General features: G+C 34.0%; 4 protein-coding genes across 6 annotated transcripts; 2 read left to right on the top strand and 2 right to left on the bottom strand.

The window, feature by feature from the left end:
• The first annotated feature begins 1,280 nt into the window (after nucleotides 1-1,280).
• LOC112798275 (uncharacterized) lies at nucleotides 1,281-7,441 on the top strand. 2 transcript variants are annotated; one of them, XM_025841528.3, is made up of 13 exons: nucleotides 1,281-2,226; nucleotides 4,536-4,673; nucleotides 4,829-4,910; nucleotides 5,112-5,188; nucleotides 5,302-5,408; nucleotides 5,497-5,611; nucleotides 5,723-5,839; nucleotides 5,948-6,039; nucleotides 6,175-6,241; nucleotides 6,323-6,401; nucleotides 6,500-6,591; nucleotides 6,734-6,877; nucleotides 6,970-7,441. In XM_025841528.3, exons 1-13 carry the CDS (start codon nucleotides 1,990-1,992, stop codon nucleotides 6,994-6,996), a joined length of 1,374 nt encoding a protein of 457 aa, XP_025697313.1. In that variant the 5' UTR covers nucleotides 1,281-1,989; the 3' UTR covers nucleotides 6,997-7,441. The 2 variants fall into 2 exon arrangements, with proteins under 2 accessions (XP_025697313.1, XP_025697312.1); XM_025841527.3 differs by having other exon boundaries at nucleotides 1,400-2,226; nucleotides 6,175-6,401.
• Nucleotides 7,442-15,847: 8,406 nt separating this feature from the next.
• On the top strand, nucleotides 15,848-17,104 carry LOC112798273 (probable carboxylesterase 17). The gene has a single exon (XM_025841524.3). The coding sequence runs from the start codon at nucleotides 15,848-15,850 to the stop codon at nucleotides 16,874-16,876; it is 1,029 nt and encodes a 342-aa protein (XP_025697309.1). The 3' UTR covers nucleotides 16,877-17,104.
• A 903-nt stretch (nucleotides 17,105-18,007) lies between these two features.
• LOC112798272 (glycine--tRNA ligase, mitochondrial 1-like) lies at nucleotides 18,008-23,017 on the bottom strand. Its single transcript, XM_025841523.3, has 9 exons — nucleotides 21,583-23,017; nucleotides 20,870-21,252; nucleotides 20,667-20,784; nucleotides 20,343-20,537; nucleotides 19,992-20,216; nucleotides 19,376-19,435; nucleotides 19,188-19,268; nucleotides 18,701-19,106; nucleotides 18,008-18,470 (listed from the first exon to the last, which is right to left on the bottom strand). Exons 1-9 carry the CDS (start codon nucleotides 22,051-22,053, stop codon nucleotides 18,238-18,240), a joined length of 2,172 nt encoding a protein of 723 aa, XP_025697308.1. The 5' UTR covers nucleotides 22,054-23,017; the 3' UTR covers nucleotides 18,008-18,237.
• A 376-nt stretch (nucleotides 23,018-23,393) lies between these two features.
• LOC112798274 (14-3-3-like protein A) lies at nucleotides 23,394-26,280 on the bottom strand. 2 transcript variants are annotated; one of them, XM_025841526.3, is made up of 5 exons: nucleotides 25,920-26,280; nucleotides 25,081-25,594; nucleotides 24,770-24,892; nucleotides 24,281-24,397; nucleotides 23,394-23,697 (listed from the first exon to the last, which is right to left on the bottom strand). In XM_025841526.3, the coding sequence occupies exons 2-5, from the start codon at nucleotides 25,558-25,560 to the stop codon at nucleotides 23,635-23,637; spliced, it is 783 nt and encodes a 260-aa protein (XP_025697311.1). In that variant the 5' UTR covers nucleotides 25,561-25,594; nucleotides 25,920-26,280; the 3' UTR covers nucleotides 23,394-23,634. The 2 variants fall into 2 exon arrangements, with proteins under 2 accessions (XP_025697311.1, XP_025697310.1); XM_025841525.2 differs by having other exon boundaries at nucleotides 25,081-25,600; nucleotides 25,920-26,271.
• Nucleotides 26,281-26,499: the final 219 nt, after the last annotated feature.

Raw genomic sequence — 26,499 nt, 5'->3', positions numbered from 1 at the left:
GGTAGTATCTACATAAAGGACTCTGGTGTTTAAGTTAACAGGCCAAATTTTTTTAGATCGATTTCTTAATATACTCGAAGATATTAGTATATTTATAGTAGAAAAAATAATTATTTTTTAGAATAATTATATCTTTAATAATAGATAATTGTTCTTTTTTAAAATAAATTGTTGAAATTTCCCCCCTAAATAAGTAAGAGATATTTTAAAAATAGTTAAATCTCTTAAATGGACTTCTATTTATTTTAAGTCTGATTATATTGTTAGGTCAAAGTATAAACACTATCCTTTCAATATACACATAACAAAAGAGGAAAGAAATCTTAATATTTTACTAAAATACTTTTAATTAGCTTGGATTGTCTTTTATAAATTTTGTATGGATTTACTTTTATCTTGAATTTACGAGTGGACCATGGATTTTGTATTACGTCGTATATAGTTATAGATTAAATGTTGTGAATATATATAAGTTTGATAGTGTTAATTTTAAGGTAACAAGAAATGATTAGATTGACAAATAAGAAGTTTGGGCCCTTAGAAAGAATGATCCTCGGGCCTAACCTCTTTTAAGGAAAATAAAATATATATTTGTAGAAGTTGGAGTCTGCATGTAGAAACTCTTTCTATAACTTACCATTTTCTAAGACAGGTAAAATTTACCAGAAACAAAACAAATTATAAAAATTATTAAGAGAAAAATTCAAAACAGTCATTTACAATTATCTCAAAAGACAACGAGATTTTTGACAAAAAAAAAATCAATGTTATTTTTTTTGGTACAAGGACTAATCAGTCTTAAAAAAAAAAGATCAGAAGTTGAATTGGATATTTTTTTTAGAGACTTCGTTATCCTTTCGAAGTAATTATCAGGAATCGAATAGAGTATTCACCCAATTATTAATCATCTAAAATATACATCGGAACTCGGAAGTGCCTGTTTTCGTCATTTGCAAATTATCATATTTGTTCAATTTTGACGTTTTTTATTTTTGATATCAGGGAGGAATGTGTGTTTTTTCTTTTCTTTTATTATTGAAGTGAGTAGTATATCATAAAATTGTAGAGAACAATTAAAAAAATTTAAACGTCAGATTTGGATATTAAAATTTGAGAATCAGAGTTAGATACCGATTTAAAAAAAGAATTATCGTTAAGATTAGATATTTCAATTTATGTCTCCTACAATTTAAATTTTAATATCCATAAAATTAAATTGTTTGATTTTTTATTCGTGGATGACAACTATAAAATCGAGCCTCTGATTTGTTTAATTATCAATTCAAAAAAATAGATTCTATATTAAAAAAAAAAAAACGAAGGTTTACATAATAGAGAATAATAAGTCAATAACACACAAATACATTCTATTTAAAAAAAAAGCCGAATTTTGAAAATAATTTCATTTGTGTTTTTTTAAGAAAAGAAGTCATTAGCGTTTTAATAACTAACCTTTTTTTATTCTTGTATTTATATTTGAGGAGTGTTAGGAGTCAGCAATTTTTGTGATTTGTAGTCATCAATAATGATTTTAATTGTGTGAAATTGGTATGAGATTTAATCTAATGACTCACTTTTTTTTGCTGGTTACATGTTGGTCAGAATTTAAAAAAACTGTTGGCCCTAGACTTTTTCTTTATATTTTAATTTTAAAATAGTTTTAAAAGATAAAATATGAATTTATGATAAAAAAAGAAAGGGGGGTAAAAAGGGTTGTTTGTGGCGCAGGTGGAAGTGCGCTATAAAAGTGAGAGGAAGAGGAAAGGGAAAGAAAGAAGCAGCGCAAGAAACACACTACTCTTCAGAGTTTGGAGCACCTTAGCCTTATTCTTGCTAAGACCTCTCTTTCTCTCATCCCTTCGCATCACATTTCTCTCTCTCTCTCTCTCAGCACACAATCTTTCTCTATATTTGATTCCAGATAATCATTATTTTCCTGCGTAAATAGATGGTAGTTAGCAAGAGAGAGGTATAGAGAGAGAGAGAGAGATGGAGAAGTACGAAGCTATCAAGAACTTTGATGAAGACGATGAGGATGTTGAGATGGCAGTCCAGCAGATCTCTGATTCAAGATCTGCCAGCACCGCCACCATTGCTGCACCACAACGCCAAACAAGGCCTAACAGCACCAAGATTGTTCAGGAAGTCTCTTCTTCAAAGCACCAACCTCCATCTCAGTCTCACCGTCTTCTTTCACTTGATGTCTTTCGTGGCCTCACTGTTGCGGTAACATTCCCACACCTCCCTCCTCCTCTTTCACCTTCTCGAATCTCTCTTTTTTTTTTCCCTAGTTTTATTTATTTTTTATTTTAATTTTAGTCGCTATTAATAATTAATTAATATGTGCTGTGACTGCTCCCTGCCTGTGACAGAAAGTTAGTAGTAGTAGTAGCAGTAGTAATAAGTAATAACAACTAAAAAAGATAAGTGATATTTTTTGAATCGCGATAGGGAGGAAGAAACGACGTCGTATTGCTCAGATTTTTAGATCAGGATTAAGTGTCATGGCATGCCAGGCCAAAAATGATTGTAGTACATACAACTACAAGGCTAAAAGGGTCATATGCAACATTACGGGTTTGTGAGCAAATTTGTTGAGCCAAGTAGTAAAATCTTTCCGTTTTTAACAGCGAACAACCATTTTATAGATAGGCATTTATGTTGCTGCTCATCTAACACCAATCACTACTTACTGAATTGTTATTTAATGTGTTAATAATTGAATGTAGAGCGGGTAGATTCTCAGAATTGCCATAACTAAAAAGGCTTTGATTGATTTTGGCATCCCAAGTATTTTTTGATGATGCTTTACTTTGAAGGAAAGAATTGCATTTGGTGTTTCCTAGTCGCTTTTTTTTTTTTTTTCTTTTTCTCAGCTCCCTCGGAATACCGTCCAATTAAACTGCACTACCTCTACTTGCTCTTTCCGTTATTCTCTCCTAATATTATTATATCAAAATTAAAATACTCTATCATCTTTGCTTTTAATAACAAATATTGTTATAAAAATAACCGCCCTCCGTTTGTTTTTCAGTTTTTCTTCATTATTTATTCTATTTCGTTTTATTTGCTTTTCTAATTATATAGTTTTTTTTTTTTGCTATTTTTAAAAAAATAAAAGCATACAATTTTCTTTTTGCAATTATTGATGTGAGAATATATTGTTGATATAAACGAATATACCCCATTCTAAATGCAAAGCAATGATATGCGTACACTTCTATCTTGTGTACCGTAACTCAATACTATTTGGCTTCCTAAGTTCCTTCCTTAAAAAATGATTTTCTTACGTTATTACTTATTAAGTCAAAATTTGAAATATTGATATTTAACTAAAAATTTTATCAGTAGTTTAGTACTATCAAGATATAATTATTGTTTACAAGCCCAATAAATCGGGATATATACCCGCTAACGCTCCTTCTTTTGAGCACCCAAATTAACTGAAAAATCATAACCATCTTCAACACGATTGCTCATAATAATGATAATAATTGTTAGGCAAATTCGCTAATCTCCGAACCGTTAGTTAGGCAACAAACAAATTTCCCACACTCATTATTTTTTGTTTTTCAATAATTTAGAAGGGCCACATAAACGTTTTATAATACTCCCATAATAATAATTCTAAAAGTTTAAAGTACTAGGTTAATACGAAACTACGTGTCACTAATCTAAATTTTACATAAATTAGTTTTCTAGTTTATACGTTAACTAATGCTTCATAGTGAAAACGAGAGGGTGGTTTAGATGTAATGGTTAACCGACTCGCCACTATCACTTGCTTTATTATTACTTTATTATTTGGATATGACAATGAAACGCATAACACACACTCTGTTTGCTTTAGAAAGTAGCATCTATCTGTCTATTGGATCATTGTTTCCATGTTAGGAGCTGCATGCATATCATATTTTTGTTAACAAAAAAATGCATCATTGCAAGGTGACTATTGAATAAGCAACCGTTGTCTTTCTATATTTTAACTTGTCAATTCTTTTTGCAACCACCAAATTCCTTATGTAATTTTGTCAGATCTGAACCTTGTTTAGTGCGCCTTATTGAATTTAACTGGATAAGACAAGCTACCACTTAGCTTTATTTTAATGGTGGTGTACACATGGTGTTTCTTCGTTGCAAAATATGACCCAACCATGTGCCTCAAAGACAATGAAGGTGGGAGGCATACAAATGCAAGTATCTTATTAGATAACTTCTACACTTTGGTGTAGCTAATCACTCTAACTCATAATTCATTTTTAAGGTACAAGACAACAAATAGTTTAATCTAATGGAAAAGATAACTTAGACCTTGCATTCAGCAATTAACCAATCATTCAATAGTCTTAACATTATCTAAGAAATGTGATACTTAGTTGGACATGTGATATATATGATTTTTTGGGGCAGGTAACATATGAAATGTGTAATGTGCGCATCAAAGACTTAGTCCTTAATTCCTTATATTTCAGATAAATATGTTATCGTTAATAATATGTTGTATTTCTCGTTACATTCTATTTTTGCTGATGCAGCTGATGATACTGGTGGATGATGCTGGTGGTATTGTTCCGGCACTCAATCATTCCCCATGGAATGGTTTGACAATAGCAGATTTTGTCATGCCATTCTTTCTTTTCATTGTTGGTGTTGCACTTGCCCTCACGTACAAGGTATACACTTGAAACTGTTATGTAATTATTAATTAACACGATTCAGAAAAACCAATGAGTCTGTTACAATGTCACTCAGTAAAGTGACTCTATGAAGTATGCTATCTGGATAGTTTTTTGTCATTTGACTAGATGAACCTCTTTCTCTTCAACAGAAGCCATCTTGCAGAGCTGATGCGACAAGAAAAGCATTTCTACGAGCTCTGAAGCTTCTCATATTGGGCCTTTTTCTTCAAGGTAGTCAACTGAACCTATGGCTTTGTTTGTGGTTAAATTCTAAGCTTTGTTTGTTGGCATTGTACTTTTTGAAGAATATCGAATGTTGAAGCCAAGTTAGCATTGGTGACTTTACTAATATGTATTCTGATGTTGAGAACTTGCATTTTGTAATTTATCTCTCTTTTGAATGTCTAAATTTGAACCCTCTTCGCTCCTCAGGTGGTTATTTTCATCGCCTGACTGACCTGTCATTCGGGGTGGATATTAAGCGCATAAGATTGATGGGAATACTGCAGGTATTCCCTTAGCAGCTTGTTTTCTCTCTTCTTCTCTTCACTTAATATTGTCTATATTAATATATTTCCTTTTATGATACTGATCATTGACTATTTTACTCGGTGGATGCCAGAGAATTGCATTAGCATATTTGGTGACAGCACTGTGTGAAATTTGGCTCAGAAGTGATGATACTGTTAACTCAGGATCATCCCTATTAAGGAAGTATCGATACCAGTGGTGAGTTCAATTTTTCCTCCCGGCTTTAGTTTCTTTCTTAGTTTGATATCTATGCGTCACATCAGATAGATCTGTTTGATTACAACAGGGCTGTGTCTTTGTTTGTATCTGGAATTTATCTTTCCTTGCTGTATGGGTTATATGTTCCTGATTGGGAGTATCGGATTGCCACTGAGTCTTCTTCAGAGCCAAAAATATTTTCAGTGAGTGTTGATGTCATCTTATTTATAGGTTTCAAAGTAAAAAACTTTGAAGTATTAATTTAACTTGTTTTAGTGGTGGATTTATGTTTTTACATGGTACCCATTTCCTAGGTTAAATGTGGAGTAAGGGGTGACACTGGACCAGGCTGCAACGCTGTTGGAATGATTGATCGAACAATATTGGGTATACGACATCTGTATGGGAGACCAATATATGCACGGACGCCTGTATGTTGTTCCTCGCGATTCTGACATTGTTTACACTCTAATTTTCTAGTACTTGGGTGCATTTTCTTGAACATATATGTTACCTTTTCTTGTAATGAATATCAACAGGAGTGCAGTATTAATTCCCCTGAAAATGGACCATTGCCTCCTGATGCTCCTTCTTGGTGTCAGGCCCCCTTTGACCCTGAAGGACTCTTAAGGTGAGGTACTCTATGTCTTCTTAATAATATTTGAGATGATTCTTAAATTCTTTTACATTGTCGGTGCATAACAAAGATATACATGGAACGCGACTATTTTTTATCTGCCCTCATTTTCTTTTTGTGGAATTACAGCTCGGTGATGGCAATAGTTACTTGCTTGGTTGGCTTGCACTATGGACATATTATTGTCCATTTCAAGGTAATCCTCACTTTTTTCTTTGTTATGTTTGTCTTTGATTTATATCAGAATCTTAGTTATTTTTTTTATTGGATTATGCAGGACCATAGAGTTAGAATCCTATACTGGATGATCCCAACCTCTTTTCTTGTAGTTTTTGGCTTTGCATTGGACTTATTTGGTAATCTCTTCATATATTCCTTTCATGTGATGAATGATTGTGCCACTGACATTTCTGTTCCTTGTAAATATTAACCTTGCTTGATGTTGGTCTTGTAGGAATGCACATAAACAAGGCTCTCTACACATTCAGTTATATGTGTGTCACTGCTGGCGCTTCCGGTGTCCTCTTTGTTGGAATTTATTTGATGGTTAGATACACATTGATTGATTTCATGCTATCTATCTTTTATCTTAATTTATAATCATATACTGATGCATCATATAGAATTAGTTTTCTTCTTTACAGTGTTATTGAATTTTATTCTCTCGTATTTCTTCTTTCCTTGGCAGGTTGATGTATGTGGATATAGTCGCTTGACTATGATTATGGAATGGATGGGCAAGCACGCATTAATGATTTATATTCTTGCTGCTTGCAATGTTTTTCCCATTTTCATCCAAGGATTTTATTGGGGAAAGCCTCAGAATAACATTGTAATTCCCATGTCCTACTCCATTATTCTGGTTTTTCTTTGTTTTGCAATTTGCATGGAATGATGTGATCTCATTGCAATTTTTTATGACAGCTGAAGTTAATTGGAGTTGGTACTTAATACGAAGGAACACATATATAAACTTCGTTTAGAGGAATATATATACGGAATCAGATGGTGAGACATATTCTTGTGTCGCTGTCTTTGAAGGTAGCGGCTACAATGCAAGAGGAACATGAATTTTGGAGCAGGCCTTTTTGCACAAGGACGTGAACCATGCTCTTCTCTATTCACTTGATGAAAGATAAAATGAGTCATGCATGGATGATATGGATGCATATATTATAATATTAAGAGTAGCAGCATCTATTTTCCAATTATATATGGAGCAGCTTTTGTTCATACTACTACGACATATATTGTGTAGTTTAATTTGTATTAAATAGTAGATTTCTATTATATATAAGCTAAGTAAGCATTTGACATTTGACACATTATTATTAATGTACAATTTTATATTAGTTCTATATTTATATATTACCGGTAGCCTAGTCGTGCCCAACAATTTCTCTCTATTTGTCCCTACTCATAAGTCAACAAAGGGTAATTTCTTAATGCCGTATAAGAATGCTAGCGTGGAATGAGTATAATAGAACCAACAATCACTAAAAAGCAGGTAACCTAAAAAGCTCTTCTGAATTTAAAAAAGAGTTCATAAGACTTTGTGCCAATGAATTGGTTACATCTACTAAAATAAGATTTGAAGCAAATTAAATAATGTGTATGATTTAAGATGGAAGTCAACCATGTAAAGTAGCATTCAGAATCTAGTAAGAGTACAAGGTCAACTGATGATGAAAGACTTAGCTAAGCAATTTGATGGAGAGGTCAATATATATAGATTTCAGGAATGCATGGGACAACTAAGAAACAAGAGTTTTGAGTCAGTAGAATATGGCATTTACTATATGAAGACTAGCTTTTGCCAACTTTATTTAGAAACTCATGTAATGAAAACGGCAAAAGTCTCTTAAAGCATTACCTTGTCAAAGAAAAGCTACTACATATATATTTTACAGTAATACTAGAAAAAAAAAAACATAGCCAAAATTTACTTTATTTTAGCATTCATTCATCATTACAATAATTAATAAATATTAAATAAGATAAATTCTAACTGTTTTTGACTAATTTATTTTAGTTACCAAATATTTATGTATATTTTACTTATTTATTATTATCGGATTAGTATTTCATTGTCTTTATTTGTAACGTCCAATTTTAAATTTTTTTTTTTACAGAAATATTTGGTAATCAAAGAAAATCAGCCAAAAACAGTCATAACTTACCTTATTTAGCATTTATTAATTGTTGCGATAATTAATTAATGCTAAATAAGACAAGTTCTAGCTGTTTTTTTTGTTTACCTAGCATTCATTATTTTTTTTATTTATTGTAATGACTGATGAATACAAAGTCCCTTTTAAGTTTTATGTGGTAACAAGTTAGAGAGAGGACTCCCACTTTACTGAACCAACCAATATGTCTAGAATTGGGCTATTTATCTTCTTTATCTTTTTCTTAACCAAGTAACAAATCGATGTGGGCTATCTTTATGGTTGATAAATGTATAAGGTGGCGAGTGGATGGGAAATCCTTTGGGCTTTCATGTGGCTCAAATTAGATTTTAGTGGTTGGACAATAAATCTCTAAGCCTAATCCTAACTTGGATAGAAGGTTAAGGACGTATCTGCCTTATAGGGACCTCAATGCATCACTCCAAACAAATATTTTCAAGCTCCACACGCTATTTGTTTTTATCCCACATATCATGTCTTGCCACCCCTTTTTTTTTAAATATAATGTAATTAAATATTTTTGATATTCTTATTCATATTCAACAGCAGAAATAATTAAGATAATTTTCAATAAATAACGACATTATATGATATCCCTTTCAAGTTAAACGTTTGCCCCTACTTAAGGTTATTCATCATCTTCTGTTGCCAGGTGTATTAAGGAAGATGGTAAGCAAAAATGGTTGGGTTGGAATTCGATTTAAAAAGGGGCATCAATGTTGGAAATTTGATGTCAATCAATCAATAGCTCTCAATAAATCTTATTATTAGTTTTTAATTTATTGGGTATACATTTTGAGTTGAAAAAGATAGTTAAACGATTAAAATGTATATTAAGACAAGATAAATAGTACAATAGAATTTTCAGGAGTCAAGAAATAAGAGTTGCGAAAGTTATTAACAAGTCGTTTATGAGCTACAAAAAGTAGAATAAAGTTTATCATAATGATTGTTAGTTAATGACAATGCTAGATATGACTATGAATTAATTTTTGTATTTATTATTTAGTTTTTTTGTTTTTTTGTTATTCTATTTTATTGTGTTGAACTCTTTTATTTTAAAAAATAAAAGCAAGATAGTACAATAAAAAATATTATTCATACTCTAAAATCAACTACTAAAATTAATCACTAATGTATTTGTATATAAATACATGTGTGATTTAATTTATTTTCAATGTATATTTATATTCTAATATATATTTTATACTAATAACTAATTTTAATATAGGACAATAGAAACTCTCAAGCTTTTTGATATATACATAGCTAACTTAACACAAAATTGACAGAAATATAGAAAAATAGATTTTTTTCTAATTTTTTTAACACTTGAAAAAATATAGTATGATCTCTTACCATTAACTTATAAGTGAGACTAAAATTAAATATGAGAAAAAATATAATAAAAAATAAAAAATTACAATTAACATCATCCAATTTTTTTTCATCGAAGAAGATCACTCCCGAAATCTAGAGCACAAAAAGTGACGCATTATTTATTAGGTGAAAGACAACCAACTTGATCCATTACGGTCAAAAAAGGGGGAGAAGAAACTAAAGATGGGAATAATTAACCTAAGGAATAAAGAAAGATGGCAACCGTTCTTCATATACATATCAACGGGCTTCAATTCGAAAACTTGACAAGCTCATTCATCTGTATATATTTATTTATTTATATATGGTTTTGAAGTTGTTGTGAAGAATATTGACTAAATTAGCTTCGTTCTAGATGGTGGAGCCTCATACAGAGAAAGGAGGATAATGGTCCTCCTAAATCTTAATTTTCCTTTATAAATTACATAAAAATTTTAATTTAATTCATCTAAAATAATTAATTTAATCTCTTTTATATTATAAAATTAAATTTTGTCTTTTCTTAAAATTTATTCTAGTTCCGCCCTATTTCGATTTACAATATGACTCTTTTTTCTTTTTTTTTGTTTGCACCAGAGTATCCATCTCTCGGGTACTGCAGAAGCAAAATGGGCGATCGTCCCAAACAAGTAAGCTCCATTCCCATTCTCTAGTCTAGTGAGTATCGAACTTAAGAGAGATAGTTAAGGGACACAGACCTTCATCCACCTGTGCCAACTTGCGTTGGTATTTACAATATGGCTCTTGTGTGAGGTTAATGTGACCCATTACATTATATTGTTACATTCCACCTCATCAGAATCTAGTTCATGAGAGATTCGAATTTTCTTCTTTATAGGTATTTCCCTACTACTCAGTTCAATGGATGATGGACCTCCACGACGTTGAGTCATTGCATGGCAGATTTAGATTCTTCATAGAAAATCTTCCCTATGGGACCTACTACTAAATAAATGTATGTGCATGTATTATTGAAACCATTCCTCAAACAAGCTAATTAAGGTTCATCTAATCAAATATATGCTTTGCTAATCTCTCCTCTCTTAAGCCAAAAACCTACAAAAATACTATCATGAGAATAATGAAGCATCATATTTAGTTTTTGGCATAAGTCATCCTTAATTTTTAAATATGACACTATTTTATTCGAATTAAAAATATTTCCGTACGCCATAATAAAATTAACAAAAATACTATTTGTATATAAAAATCAACTACCAAAATCAGTTAGGAAAAGTATGAGGAGCCAATGAAATATTTATACGATGTGTACAATGGAGGTTTAGGGAGTATTAGAGATATAATTATTAGTGTTACCTTTTCCCATCAGCAGCTTTTGGGATGAGTGGTATCATGACATGGTATTAGAGCGCTAGATCCAAAAGGTCAAGAGTTCGATCCTTGGTGAACCCCAAAATCAATTTAAGATTTTAAGAGGATGTTTATTATCGCTAGTACTCGGATGGTTATTCTAAATAACAATGGAGGTTTAGGAAGTATTAAAGATTTTCCATTAGCGTAAGCTTCTAGAATAAGTGGTATCATGACATGGCAAAGTTCTAGATCTGAAAGGTCAAGAGTTCGATCCTTGATGAATATATATATTTTAACTGATTTTTAATATGTATTTTATACCGTGATTTTTTTTTATTTCACAAAATTCAAACCTATCCAAGACCCTACTTAAAAAAATTAATCAAAATTTTTATAATATTAGTGATGATTAATAATAATAATTCAATGTGTATCTATATATATTGAATAAACAGAAGGCTTTGTTAAATTGAATAAAGGAAAGATACAAAAATAATTAATTAATTAATTATGCTTTTGCGCATTGATTTAGAAGCATCATCATCCAATAGTTAGTTGTTAGCACTATTGGTAAAATCCAGGGACAAACTTTCAATTCCGTAAGGGAATATATAATCCATGACAATATGTGCACAGCTTAATTAAATTGAAGGAGAGAAGAAGAATCTCATCTCATAGATGCAACGTTGATTGACATATGATTCAAGACAGAAGTGCTACTGCCATGTGATAATTCACATGCATTATTATTCCCAACATGACCTAAATTAAAACTGTATGTGATGATTATTAACATTATTTCATTTCAAGACAATTTGTGAATTCCTTTTCTATATGCAACTTGTGGTTGTTGATATCTATCAAGCTTCTCTTTTCCTTATCCTTTAGTTTTAGATTTGCATTAATGTATTGTTTTTCCATAATATGTAGTTAATGAGAAAAAAAAATTTAATTTTAAATCTTAAACACTGGAAACTCAGGTGAAGTCGACTTCACGTGAAGTTGATATCTGAGAGCCGTTAGATGAAAATTTAGTCAAATCAGTCAAATCATCTAACGGGTCTCAAGTATCAACTTCACGTGAAGTCGACTGCACTTGAATTTCCACCGTCTTAAATTCATAAGCAAATAATATGTCACTTTATTTTGGTAAGTTAATCCAGCACCTTAAATTTGCAAATTTTATGAAATGTAGGTGGTGAATGTATAACCCATAATATTCGATAGATATTTTCATGGAACTTATTATTTATTTAAATGAACATAGATATTTTAATTTCTTATAAATAAATACAACATTTTGCCAAAATTCTTTTTTAGACACTATATTTTTGTAGATATTAAAAGAAGGTAATTTCTAGTAAATCTCTTATAAATAAAGGATAGTTATCCTCTCTGACTTATTCAATAATTATTAGATAAATTTAATTATATTATTATAATTAATGTTAATCAGTTATTTAACTTGAATTTTAAAAGCTAAATTATTTAACTATAATAAAACTTTTTTTTACAAATTACAAAAGTTTTTTCAACCAACCTCGTTAGTTAATTTTTTAAAAATGATTTTATTTATCTAATTAAAATTCTAGATTCTAAAATTGTAAATTTTTAATCTTAAATTTTAAATTATAAATTTAAACAATAACGTTGATTAGTGTTGACTAATTAAAAGTTGATTCTCTCTATTTTCAGTTTTTTACAGGTTAAAATTAAAGGTGTTCACCCACCATATTACAAATTAAACAAGAGTATACTCTAAGCAAAACCATATTGCTATTTTCACGGTAGAATCTAGAAATGTATTAGAGAGATTGAGAGGGAGAGAACAAGAACATTTTACATATTCATGATTAATTATTTCAGGTAACTTGATTCCTTGTTATATAGTTATATGTGTTAATATGGAGGGGATTCTAGGGGTGGCAACGGGGTGGGTTTTTGCTCTATCCGACCCCGCCTCGCCCTACAGAAAACCCGTATCAAACCCGCCCCGCCCTACTCGCGGGTTGTAAAATGTTAAACCCTAACCCGCTCCTGCGGGTACCCGCCCCGTCCCTATCCGCCCCTATAATTATTAAATCCAACAAATAAAATTAAATTTTAAAAATTATATAACCACTATTTACATACATAATATAAATTAAAGTAAAAATTTATATATAATATAATATTATTAATTATTTTACTAATTATTTTATATATGTTACGTATATTATATATTAAAAATATATATATTTACATATATATTATATATACCGGGGCAGGTAGGGGCGGGTTCAACCTAAACCCGACCCCGCCCCGCCCAAGAACCCGCTCCATTAAAACCCGCTCCAGTGTGGGGGCGGGTAATTACCCGCCCCGAGCGGGTAGGAGCGGAGTGGGTACCCGCAAGTTCGGGTAGTGTTGCCACCCCTAGGGGATTCTCATAAAACCAGAGCGAATGAATCCCACTGGCCCACTATACTTCACATGTACACATGTTTAATTTTATTTGATTTGTGATTAATCTTCACGTATAGTTATATTATTGTTTTTTGATGATGCCAATTTAATCATAATACACAATATATTTATTTTAATAATAATAAAAAACATATAGTATTTATTCAAAGACTTCAATATATGTTACTCATATATGGATGGAAGCATTATTTTTTTTTTCTTCTTTCAAGCAGTTTATTTTAATCTTTTTTCTGTTTTCTTAAGAAAACAAATTGTTTCATTTCCCATAATTTCACTTTTGAAGAAAATGTTAAAACTGATAATTAGAAAATAAAAAGAGAATAACATGCATGACCTATGTGGAAAGCATATTTCTATAAAAGATATGGTATATTTATCGAATAAAGTTAACTTTCTATTTGCACTACGTACTCAAAATTAAAGGGAAGCAGAAAGTTATCGTCGTTTTGCGGACTAAACCTTACACATTTCAACTTGGTCAAGAGGCTTTTGATTGATTTCTTAAACAGTAGTTTTTATTTGATAGTGGTACATTATCCTTACATACAAATAATTGGACACTAATTTTATTTATATTGCTATTGGATTGGCCTACTGTGCAAAAATACAACGAAATCTTGTATTATTGAGGGATAAGGATTTTAGATTATCTTGGTGGTGGTGAATACACACATATATAAAAAGAATATCAAATTAATCATTATGTTTATCTTACTCTTTGTCTACCATATTCATGAAAAATATATATGACTGATGAAATTCCTGATTATCTATACTCCAATGCTTACATATCTAAAATCTAAAATAGTATCTAACTTTTGGTTCCTAATATGGAAGGAACATGGCACAATATTCACGCATGTTACAAAAGGACTTTACACTACACATGCAAATACGGTGTACTCGCTCGCACCCTTATGTGATTTTGACATTTTGTAGAAAGACTATGTTATTTATACACTAAAATTACTTACTAAAATTAGTTATTAGTATAAAATATACGTTAGAATATAAATATATATTAAAAATAAATTAAATTAGGGTAAAGTATACTTTTTGTCCCTAAAGTTTGATAAAAATTTCAAAAATACCCTTAAGTTTTATTTTGTTTCAAAAGTTTTCGATTTGCATCAAATATACCCTTAAACGGCTAAATTTTCAAAAAAATTAAGACCAATCTAATAATAATGTATGAAAACTATGGTTGATTTGCTTGTGTTGAGGGTTGTTCTTATAAAATTGTCGTTAAATTGGTCTTAAATTTTTTTAAAAATTAGCCGTCCAAGGTATATTTGATATAAATCGAAAACTTTTAGGACAATATTGAAATAAAATAAAACTTAGGGGTATTTTTGAAACTTTTGTCAAACTTTAAGGACAAAAAATATACTTTACCCATTAAACTACATACGTATTTATATACAAATACATTGTAACTGATTTTTATAACTGATTTTAGTGTAGAAATAATATTCTTGTTCGTAGAATATAATGAATGAAAAAAGAAGATAAAAATACAGGGTATAAACCAGTTATATATGACAGGTGTCCTAGTTAATTTCATCGATTAGCTAGGCATCAAAATCTGAAAATAAGTATTTGCCGCATTTTATACATATAACCGTCTCACAATTTAAAGTATATAATAGAGAATAATGTGTCAAAATTGTGGAAAACAGAAATTGTAGAGTATACTATTTTATTTTGTCAACTAATTCCAACATGCTTTTGCCAACATTTTTTGGACATATTAATATATACTTGTTGCACATTGAAAACTAAACATGTTTAGGGGTAAAAAACAAATAGTTTGAGGTTTTTTAACTTCTAAAGTAAGAGAATACGGTGTTGGACGACATGAATATTATATATTTATTACATAAGAATTTGATGTTAAAAAGATGGTTTTTAACTTGATATATATATAGTGACAGTATACACATATTACAAAATGTGGCAGAATGAAGTTAAAGCTGATAATAACAATGGCAGTGCAAGTTGGTAGTATACCATGCTTATGAGAAAAGTAAGGCGTGAAATGCTGCATTGAACTTTACCGGATAAGAATAATGCTTCTCCTATACATGAACATTCTCTCGTTCAATTCAATCAGATTCTCCACGTTTATTAGCTTCATGATAAAATTTCTAGTGTGCTTTAAGAGCATGTAGTAATGGATTTGAGTTTGACAAGACGGTGGTTTTGAGAAAAGGCAATCTTAATATATATAAGTACAATTGGAAAAGTCAAAACATAAAAAGGACTAAGAATTTTCTTGGCGGCACATGCAGAAGAAGATATTGACATATAGGAAGAGCATAAGGAAGCTTCCTCTACCTTCATTTTCTTCTCTATATAAGGGACCAAACCACAAACACCATGCATGCCATCACAAAATAGAAGCTTCTCTTATTAGTCTTAAGAGTTGTATAGATAGCATTTAGCATAATAACATGGCTGCCATTTCTCTTAGGCATAATACACAAGTGAACAACAATGCTCAACTCCAACGTGATGTGATCACTGAGGAAATCGAAGGACTCATAAGAGTTCGAAGAGATGGGAGAGTGGAAAGGCCACAAATTGTGCCTAATGTCTCCCCTGCAGTGACATCAGAACGCGGTGTCACTGCTAGAGACATTATGATCCACAAAGAGACCCATTTATGGGCACGAATTTACGTGCCCTTACAAAGTTACCAATGCAACAATAAGCTTCCTTTGCTTGTTTACTTCCATGGTGGAGGATTCTGTGTTGGTTCTGCAGCTTGGTCTTGTTACCATGAGTTCTTGATCAATCTTGCTGCCAAAGCAAACTGTGTCATTGTGTCCATAGACTACAAATTGGCACCGGAGAATCGCCTTCCGGCTGCATACGATGATGGAACCAGTGTTCTCAATTGGGTGAAAAGAGAAGCACTCAATCCCTCTAGTGTGCAAAATTGGTGGCTGAGCCATTGCAACATAAATTCCATGTTCCTAGGTGGTGATAGTGCAGGAGCTAACATAGCTTTCAATGTGGCCACAAGAATAGGATCATCAAGCACCAATATGTCTCTAAAGGGTGTCATATTGATCCAACCTTTCTTTGGAGGAGAGGAAAGAACAATGTCCGAGAAGAATTCTCATCATCAGCCGCCGAATTCGGCGCTAACTTTGCCGGTTTCTGACACTTATTGGCGCCTAGCACTTCCTCTTGGATCCAGCCGTGACCATCCATATTGTAACCCTCTTGCAAATGGCACAACCAGATTGAGGGAGCTGAGGCTTCCTTCAATTATGGTATGTGTCTCAGAATTGGATATACTCAGAGACAGAAACTTGGAGTTTTCAACTACTTTGGCAAGAGCAGGGAAAAGGGTTGAAACAGTTATGTACAAAGGTGTAGGCCATGCATTCCAAGTGCTTCATAACTATCAGCTTTCACATTCTCGGACACAAGAGATGATATCTCATATCAGAGCATTCTTGATTAACCAATAACTCTGCACTGCATGAATTGATGAAACTTCTTCTGCATGTTTTAGTTGTATGTCAACAAATTTATAGTTTTATACTGATACTGTTAAACATGTTAGAATGCTAGTTCTGATATAATATATTTGTCACTAAGCTTTTAACAAATATAGATGATAGGAGTCTGGGAATTTTCAAAATTGATCTAGTGTTATTATTATATTATGATGATTTGTGAAATAGGAGTCTTATTTATATTGATGAACTTATTTGGTATAATAACTAGTAACTACAGCTACGTTGAACTAGTTTCAAACTTTCAATGCAACACGATAAAAACACGGAAATGAAACAGAATCGTAAAAGGGAGATGGGCCTTATTATTTGTGAGTATCTTTATTCTTTCTTTTGGAATTCGTCTTTAACTAACCATGCTCTGAATGAATGCCATATTGAACTCTTTCTTCGTGGAGGAATATGACTATGGGTCATAGGACCTTCTTTTGAACGAATGATGCTTTGCAAGGATATAATTGTGCTATAGGACCACAATGGGAGCAATAGGAAAGAAATAGTTTTTGGCACCTGTAGCTGAATTGCATCAATAATGACATCATACCTGGCCACCTTAGAATTCAACAAAATGTTTTTCTTTTAAATAGCACAAGCAAATATGCAGTAGAAGCTACTAGGCTATCGATTCAACGTGGAGGAAGTTTCTTAATTTCAAAGTGTAATAAACTCTTCAAAAACAAATTTGGCGCATAAAAGAACACATTAAAACTCATCACATCTGCCCCCAGCAGTGGACTAGAGAAAGGTAAAATAGGTTTGTTGACCAGCTGGACTAGGGTGAGTCGGGTCTCCCAACAGTCAAACACTATGCTAGCAACTCGCCAAGTTGAAAATGAAATTGATTTTTCTACAAACAAATTAAGAACTTAATAATTTTTGCAAGATAAAACTTTTGAAACCAAACCCCTCTAAATTTAATGGGAGGCAGTCCCGAGAATTTTGATCTTGTTTTTGGATTATGCATTTATGCTTTATCTGAGTGCTATACCTTGTCAATTCAGACGTTTAACAAACATGTAATCATTTTCTTATCTGACCTAGACCACTCACTCGACTTGAACCCTCGGGAAGCAATGAGCAAACTGAAATTAAACTAGTTAAATTAACATATCTATATCTTTTAACAGATACAAAATGTGCGAGTCAATAAGCCCGTATGTAGCAGAAAGCCAGGAACTCAATCATAAAAAGAAGACACATTTAGTTTGTAAAAAAATATCCTGTAGTTCGACTGTTTCCAACAAAGAACATGGCAAAAACTTCTGCAGCAAAAAAGTTTAAGAGGTCAACCCAGAAAGTGAAAGGAGTGAAACTCATTCTTCGGTGGAAGCAGAGGAGTGATGGGGGAAGGTTGACCACACATCTTGCCATGTCTTGTGGCCTTCAGTTACCTCGCGAACAACAGATGCAGCCTTTTCGGCATCAACCCGCACTTGATCCTTGCTGTCCCTCTCCCGAATAGTTACTGAAGATGTTGAATCTACAGTGATCGCGAAGGGCACGCCAAGTTCATCTGTTCTTGCATACCGTTTTCCTATTGATGTACCTGTTAATATTTTTCAAAAGGTAAACAAATGCATGACATTAGTCTTAAGGTATGATCAGACCAATTAATCCATCACTAAAATTAAATCGACCATGCAAAGCATGTGAACAACGATATAACTTTCCTTCATGCAAGTATCTAGTATTTGTGCTCCTCACAATGAGAATCTCTATAATCTAAAATTGTATTCAACAAATGGTGTTAATGAGAACTTCTATTTATTGACTAACCTGTAATGTCAATCTTATTTGATATACCCGCAACAGTCAATGACTTAGAAATGTATTTAGCAACATCTTCGTACTGTTTATTCTGAACCAGAGGGAAAACTGTGCACTTAATAGGAGCCACAACTGCAGGGAACCGAAATACATTTAACTGTTCATCCCCAGCTTTACTTGGCCTCATGTAGAAAGAGTGCTCAAAGAGACAATAAATAATCCGTCCAATTCCAAAGGATGGTTCAATCACGGATGGTGTAAAAACTCTTTGGTGCTCCTTCTTTTTCTCCTTCTGAATAGTTACCATTTTGTTTGTAATAGTCACAGTTTTACCAAGTGTACAAACTTCAAACTCCACCTCCCCTTTTGATTCAAGAGCAGCCTTCATATCCAAAGCTTCTTTCTCCTTCATCGCCTGCAGAAGAATTTGATGTGTCAAAAGTAATCCCAGTAGCTGTTACGAAGTGTCATCATATTAAAGGAATTAATCCATTACCTCAAGTGCTTCAACCACATTCTTTTGACTCCCCTTGAATGCCAGACCCAACTCTTTCTTGACGGGAGTTATAACCAATTTCTGGCATCATACACAAACCATGTCAACTAACGCAGATTTTTTAGTGTTGCATATCAAGTTTCAGGGACCAGTATATATATATAAACACTATTAATGTTAAAACGTACCTCCACTTCCTTAGGCTCTGAAAATTTTTCTTGAGCCACCAATGGAACCCCACTTTTATCCTGAATATTAAATACAAAAATTGCAATTAGAATGAAACAAACCACAGGCGTATAATAATATGCCAAAAGATTTATTTAGTGATCATGATATTACAACGAGGGTAAAATACATTATACAGTATGACCCATTAAGTATAGCTATTTGTAAACTTACTGCCCTTCAAGTTTTTTGCGATCATTAAATCCCCATGTAAGTTGTTTCAAAGTTGAAAGTTCTGCTTTATTAATCAAATGCACAGTAAGCACTATACGGTCAAAAACAAAACTTCAAGAGTAGAACAAGTGATAGATCAAACGATTTATCATGTAATGGTAAGATGAAGGGGGAAAATAACTTTTTCAATGACAAAAATGCATTTTACTCAACAATATGCCAACGTCAACAAAGCACATGAATTATATTTATAGTATACACATCAAATTTCCTTAATCTTGTAGTTAACATACACAATTTGAATTATACCAACCACCAAAGTTACCATACTATTCATCTATTAGAACTGTATCTTGGTTTAATAAAGATATCACTCAGAGTATGTTAATTAATGGTCATTACCGAGTGAGCACGCAAATCATATGCAGACCTATCTGCAATGCCAACACACTCAATCCAACCGTAGGAACACTCAATCTCAGCATCCCAGCAGTCAGCAGCATAATGGGCCATCTCATTAGCAAGGTGTTGCCTAAATCGTAACCGGTCTTTGTCTATACCAAGACGTGTCAAGAAAAGATATACTCTACCGATGAAATAACCAAGAGTCTCATTGTTGACAATTCCCTGATAACAAAATAATAATAAAAGAAAAAGAATTGGAAAAAAGAATCATAACACACCACAGAAGATGACTAAAAATCAGGGTAGAAGAAAACAAGAAAGCTTGAACTCAGCATAGCTCAAACTGACCTTTGACACAGCTTCACCGAGGCGAATTCTCTTGGCGGATTGCCCAGACATTTGTTCTTCCCTTGGGAACATTAAAAATTCCAATTCAGCAACCTCTTTGTACTTTGGATGAGATTTATCTTCTGGATCAACAAAGTGCTCAATTTCTGCCAATGTAAATTCACGGACTCTAAGAAGGCCTTGTCGGGGAGATATCTACACATAAACAACAAATCGAATTAAGAAAAGGATCTAAACCTGTCACCACAGTAAAGAATAGTGTAACAAGTTCAAAGAGAGACATCTAGGTGTTTGTAGAGCAAAAACAAGGCAACAATTACCAACCTCATTTCTGAATGCCTGCCCAATTTGGGCTGCAGCAAATGGGAGTTTGTTTCCATTGTAATAGTACAAGTCTTTGAAATTCACAAATATGCCCTGTGCAGTTTCAGGACGCATATAGCTGCCACATTTGAACAAGAGATAAATGTCTTCACCGCAGTAAATTTGTAGAAAATAGCACATGCTTTGACCGGAAAGTTACTTACCCAGGGATCAAGCCAGATGGACCAATAGATGTCTGGAACATCAAATTGAACGGATAAGGGTCAGATAGTGGATTCTTGGTTTCAGGAGCTGTAATTCCATACTCCTTAATCTTGGCACCAAGCGCTTCAGCAGAGAGATCATCCAAGGTTGCCAAGACATGTTTAAGCTCCGCAGCCTTCTCGGATGACATCGTGAGGTCCTTCTGCAGCTTGTCATTGCAAAAGTCCTTGAGCAAGTGATCGGCACGGTAACATGTCCCGGTCTTCTCATCCTTAACCATGAGGTCAGTAAACTTATCCACATGACCTGAAGCCTTGAGGACAACCTCGGGTGTCACGCTGGGGCAGTCAACTTCTAACATGTTCTCCTCAAGAACAAAATGCTGCCAAATACAAAGTGAAAAGACACAACTCAAAACATAAACCTCTCAGCTTAACAAAGAAACCATAAACACATCCATTTCTATTTCTATTTCTATTTTAAGCGTGCGAAAACTTAATCATCCGAAAGCTCAACTAACTAAGCTAATAATATCGTAACCATAATGATTAACTTTGTAACCACATGCATGCGCCAATCATCAACCTCAAATAAGTGAAATAACTCAAGTTTCACTCAATTCCTCCTACAATACACAAGATGCAAATTCCAAAATTCGAAAGCCCTAAGTTATCGATTAAAACAAATCAGTTATTGAAGAAATTGTGGATACCTGGCGCCAGAAGGCGAGAACATTGGACTTGATAGCGCATCCGGGAGGGCCGTAGTCAAAGAGGCCGGCGACACCGCGGTAGATCTTGAACGACGGGATGTAGAAAAGGCGGCGCTCGAGCGTGTTGACAGCGGCCTGACGGAACGCCTCCCTGCTTAGTCCACCGTCGGCGGAGAGGATTGACTGGAGGTGGCGCTCGACGTCGGTCTTCTCGAGCTTGAGTGCGTTGAGTGACTGGAGGGCGGCGTCGATGTCAGACTTGGGTGCTGCGGCGGCCTTGAGTGCACGGACAGCATTTCCCTGAGCCTCGACGGCAGATTGCTTTTCGGCGAGGGCCTTGCGGAGCGATTCTTCGGTGGCGGCCATTGCAGAAGAAGCTGAAGAAAAGAGTGAGTGTTGTGTGCGATGGAATGAAGCAGCAGCTGAGGAGATTGAACCACTTACTCGCAGCACACACAAACGCTGAAGCATTAGCCAAGAATAAGAAGCACTAATAGCTACTGTTCAGTTCACTAGAGTATTGCCATTTTCTGTGTGTATTGACGATTATGCCCCTTTTGGGTTTGACGCGTATTAATATGGGCTAGGTATTAGTAGTTGGCAGTTGCCCACTTTGGTTTTACCCAATAAAATATCTACCAAAATATCTTCCAAGTCAAACTGGAGCATGCAACCCCCATTAGAAATTATGCCAATTATTCGTAATGATGAGTTAGATAAATGCAGAGATGTAATGTAGTCACAGGGAACATAAACTGATGAGATGGAAGGGGTTGGGAGCATCCATTCGGAGGCCATCGTTCAGAGCATACCCTTACCGGGATGATTCTGATTAATCAGAGCACCATCAATGGAGGATATGGATACAGGTCTCAGGCGTATTAGGAGAGGGAAAGCAGGTTGAAACCGGGCCGGGTTGGATATTGAGCTTCTGTTATTGAATCCGGGCCAAGGTATTGGCCCGGGTCTTAACCCCAAATAAAAAAGAGAATGACACAATAGGGTTTTAGACTTTTAGTACTTTAGTGATTGCAACCTTAATTAATACAGATGCTCCATACTTTGCCTAATCCTATTTAGAAACAGTTGAATGTACCATTTCACTGTCTTTGCCGCCTTATCACCAAATCCAAGCCACCCTCTTTCCCAACCCTAGTCCACATAACAAGATAATATCATCATAGTCTAATCTTCATCTTCATATAACCATTTCAGTACAAAATGTAGAAAGCCATCCACCGTTTGCAATATCTATCTAACGTAGCGGACAAATGTAGTAAAGATTAAAGAAACCATTTCATTTTTTTTTCCGGTGTAGATTTCATATTTTGATGCGATGATTTTCTACATTCTTAATGTAGACCGAGTTTACCACCATACTAACATTACAGGCGCCCACACTAATTATGACAGCAATTGTTTGTTTATAATCATCACTCATCACTCATCAAATATCTTATCGCGGAAGATCCATTTTACAAACCATTTATACATGAGACGTTTAACCCTCTTAAAGAGTATGCACCTTGTTGACCCAAAATATATCTGATCCCTAAAATTACATGTAAGCGATTTGATCCTCCAAATAAAAATCTGATTAACTACTTCCAAACATTTGACATTTTCTCGAGTCACCGCAAAGTTGAAATCACTCGGCGCATGACATGCACAGATTTATCTGTGTTTATAACATTAACCATAAAGTGGATTCAGAATCTGAATTGGTAAAACAATATTACCCTGATACAACAGAAGCACCCGATAAGTGATCTAGCAACCAGAACATGCAGCAATATAGGTGAACGATGATATCAAAAGAACGCCAAACATTCTATTTAAAAACATCGAAAATGAGTAAATTACTAAACAACCAAGACACATATTCTGATCAATAAAAAACACATACATGAATTCATTGAAACATTGGAAACCACAAGCACAACCCGTACTTGAAGTGATAGAAATCTGTAAATACAATCCTACTATTGCAACCCAGATGGAATCTATATTAACCAGTGAAGTACAGAATTGCGTATCCCATGAAATACCATGCTACTGCTGCCCCTCGCCTGGTTGTTGCTTAGATGTTTCCTTGATCTCATCTCCGGCTTCATCCTGAAATATTAAGAGCACATTCAAATTAAAAAACTTGGGAGAAACGAACATAGAGTACTATCTCAAATTGATGAGAATTGACAGAGAAGATTGAGATACTGTCAATTGCAATTACTATTACTATGCATGTGTGCAGGGGCACACAAAGATCTACATAAATTATTAAGACAAACACAGGTAATCCATTATAACTACAGTAAGAATATGTGGAATGTTATGTTTCATTGTTGAGGCAAGTTCAAGAATGAAATTTTGCGAGTCAATAAGAAATGAGCCTAACACCTAGGCACTACTACAAGGCAGCAAGCCAGGAACAAAGCTTGATACAGAAATGATGCTCAAAACAGAAGTTATTTAAAATACAAAATTGTACAACTAAACTAGTTTAAATTTGTTTCAAGCTCTTCCATAGAACAAGTTTGCTTTTGAATAAAGATTTGAAAAGACAATATATTTTGTTGTTAATCTTTAGCAACCACAGACAAGTCAAGAAATATTCAGTGTAAAAACACACACCCACACGAGAGAGAGAGAGAGAGAGAGAGAGAGAGAGAGAGAGAGAGAGAGAGAGAGAGAGAGAGACCGTGATATCAGATGTCCACAAAGTCAGATTGTCTCTGAGAAGTTGCATGATCAAGGTACTGTCCTTGTATGATTCTTCACCCAAGGTGTCAAGCTCAGCAATTGCTTCATCAAATGCCTGCCACATATAAGCGTTTTAAGTAGTCACTAAAGAGAACAGATAAGAGTTCGCAGGGAATAACAGCAAAGTTATCATGAAAAAACGGTGTATAGTTTAGAGCTTTTAGACACATCATCATCATAATGGGATATTGATGCAACTAGGAAACACTTAAGATAAATATACTGCTTGCTGCATCAACATTCTCAAATAATAATGAAATGAATACAAAAATGCAAAATTCAATCTACTAAGAGAACTAGAGTACTGCATTTTCTCACTAAAAAGCTTACAATTACATTTGATATGCAGGTTTTCTGATTTCTTTATAAACTATGTTCGAAAATGGACTATATTTACAATAGAACATACAGCGGGCAGAAACAATACCTGCTTGGCGAGATTACAAGCACGATCTGGTGAGTTAAGAATTTCATAATAGAACACAGAGAAATTGAGTGCCAGACCCAGCCTTATCGGGTGAGTAGGAGGAAGGTCTGCAAGAGCAATATCCTGCATCAAAGAATCACACATTTAGAGTTTAGAAACAACTACTATCCCATTAAAATATCTAAACAATCACAAAAGCTATAACAGCACAGTCACAAGTCGCACACTAATTAAGGTTTATAATTGACAAACAAAGATTACTGCTCTAAAAAATAATAATTCCTCAGATCATGAAAGTAACATGAATATACCTGAGCAGACTTGTACGCTAACAAAGTACTCTCAGCAGCTTCTTTTCTCTCTGCAGCAGTCTTGAACTCAGCGAGGTACCTATGATAATCACCCTTCATCTTGAGATAGAACACTTTGGACTCAGGGGTGGTAGCAGAGGGCACAAGGTTGGACTCAAGGAGGTTCAAAATGCCATCACAGATCTTGCTGAGCTCAGCTTCAATCTTTCCCCTATACTCCTTGATGGTTGCAACATGGTCCTCGTTTCCCCTACTCTCCTCCTTCTGCTCAATCGACGAGATGATCCTCCACGAAGCCCTCCTCGCACCGATAACGTTCTTGTAAGCAACTGACAGCAGGTTCCTCTCCTCCACCGTCAGCTCTTCGTTGTCAGAAGACTTCGCCACCTTCTCCATGAACTCCACCATCTCCTCGTATCGCTCCGCCTGCTCCGCAAGCTTTGCCATGTACACGTTCTCCTCGCGAGATGATTCCGCCATTTTTTTCAGTTCGCGAGTTTCTCAACGATTACTCCTGCAACTAAAAAAGTACAAATTAATTTAAAAAAAAAAAACAAAGCAAGAAAAGAAATGTGAGAACAAGTAGCTACTTATTATCGCAAAATTTTTTCCGGAATTTCAGAATTTTTTTATCCGGTTTTATTTTCGAAAATTTTCCAGGGGAAACAAACATGTTCGGAATAATCAAGACGCAGGACCACAAAATGGAGTCTCAGTACATGAAATCAGAACGAGAAACAACAAAAAGGTGAATTTAAACTTGTACGGAAATTACTTTCGATTTTAGAGAAGCTAAACAGAATAATAATAATAGTGGTTTTGGGTGAGAAAATGAAAACCTAGAGATGCAGATCTCGGGGAATGGAACCAGAGAAGAACAAAGGGAATCGAGAGGTAAAGAGCCAAATAAAGAGAACGACCGTAACCCTAATAAAGAGAGTTGAAATTAAAAACTGCTATGAAGAAAGAGAGTGCGTGCGTTTGATTTTGAAATTAGAAAAGAGACACGTAAGGGGGGTGGCGGAGATTCCATTGAAGAGTTGACTGTTGACCCGCTAATCCTCTATCACCGGTCACCGTTTTCTCTCTCTCTTGATTTTTTTTTGGGTCAAAGAATCAGCGATGTTGGATTTTCCTAAATGGCCGAAAAGCCAGCCAAGCAAGTGAGTTGGGTCTTGTCTCTTCTCACAGGGTCCATCCATTTTTTTGCCTCCTCCTACTAATAGATTAAGGGAATTATTAATTTTTTATTGACTAACGACCAAAATTTAAGTTATCAATATTCATTTATTTAGTGATATGCTAAAATCTTCAATTTGGGTGGTGTATGAACAACAAGCTTCGAGAATGTGCATTGTGAATATAGGACTTTTGACTCAAATAAAACCATGCACGAAAAGTATGATATGATATAGGGCT

This window comes from Arachis hypogaea, chromosome 14 (assembly GCF_003086295.3).
Source record: "Arachis hypogaea cultivar Tifrunner chromosome 14, arahy.Tifrunner.gnm2.J5K5, whole genome shotgun sequence".
In the NCBI taxonomy this organism is placed as follows: Eukaryota; Viridiplantae; Streptophyta; class Magnoliopsida; order Fabales; family Fabaceae; genus Arachis; species Arachis hypogaea.
Note: the sequence above shows the minus strand (reverse complement) of the source record. Positions and strands in the feature narration are given on the sequence as shown.

Excerpts from the sequence above, each read along its gene's own strand:
- LOC112798272 (XM_025841523.3), bottom strand. The coding sequence starts at position 22,053 with ATGCTTCAGCGTTTGTGTGTGCTGCGAGTAAGTGGTTCAATCTCCTCA. Across the intron at positions 21,253-21,582 it reads TTCTCGCCTTCTGGCGCCAG|CATTTTGTTCTTGAGGAGAA; the intron begins GTATCCACAATT and ends TGTATTTGGCAG. Across the intron at positions 19,107-19,187 it reads ATGTGGTTGAAGCACTTGAG|GCGATGAAGGAGAAAGAAGC; the intron begins GTAATGGATTAA and ends ATTCTTCTGCAG.
- LOC112798273 (XM_025841524.3), top strand. The coding sequence starts at position 15,848 with ATGGCTGCCATTTCTCTTAGGCATAATACACAAGTGAACAACAATGCT.
- LOC112798274 (XM_025841526.3), bottom strand. The coding sequence starts at position 25,560 with ATGGCGGAATCATCTCGCGAGGAGAACGTGTACATGGCAAAGCTTGCG. Across the intron at positions 24,398-24,769 it reads CTTGTAATCTCGCCAAGCAG|GCATTTGATGAAGCAATTGC; the intron begins GTATTGTTTCTG and ends TATATGTGGCAG. Across the intron at positions 23,698-24,280 it reads TGTGGACATCTGATATCACG|GATGAAGCCGGAGATGAGAT; the intron begins GTCTCTCTCTCT and ends TTAATATTTCAG.
- LOC112798275 (XM_025841527.3), top strand. The coding sequence starts at position 1,990 with ATGGAGAAGTACGAAGCTATCAAGAACTTTGATGAAGACGATGAGGAT. Across the intron at positions 5,409-5,496 it reads AGGAAGTATCGATACCAGTG|GGCTGTGTCTTTGTTTGTAT; the intron begins GTGAGTTCAATT and ends TGATTACAACAG. Across the intron at positions 5,612-5,722 it reads CAGAGCCAAAAATATTTTCA|GTTAAATGTGGAGTAAGGGG; the intron begins GTGAGTGTTGAT and ends CCCATTTCCTAG.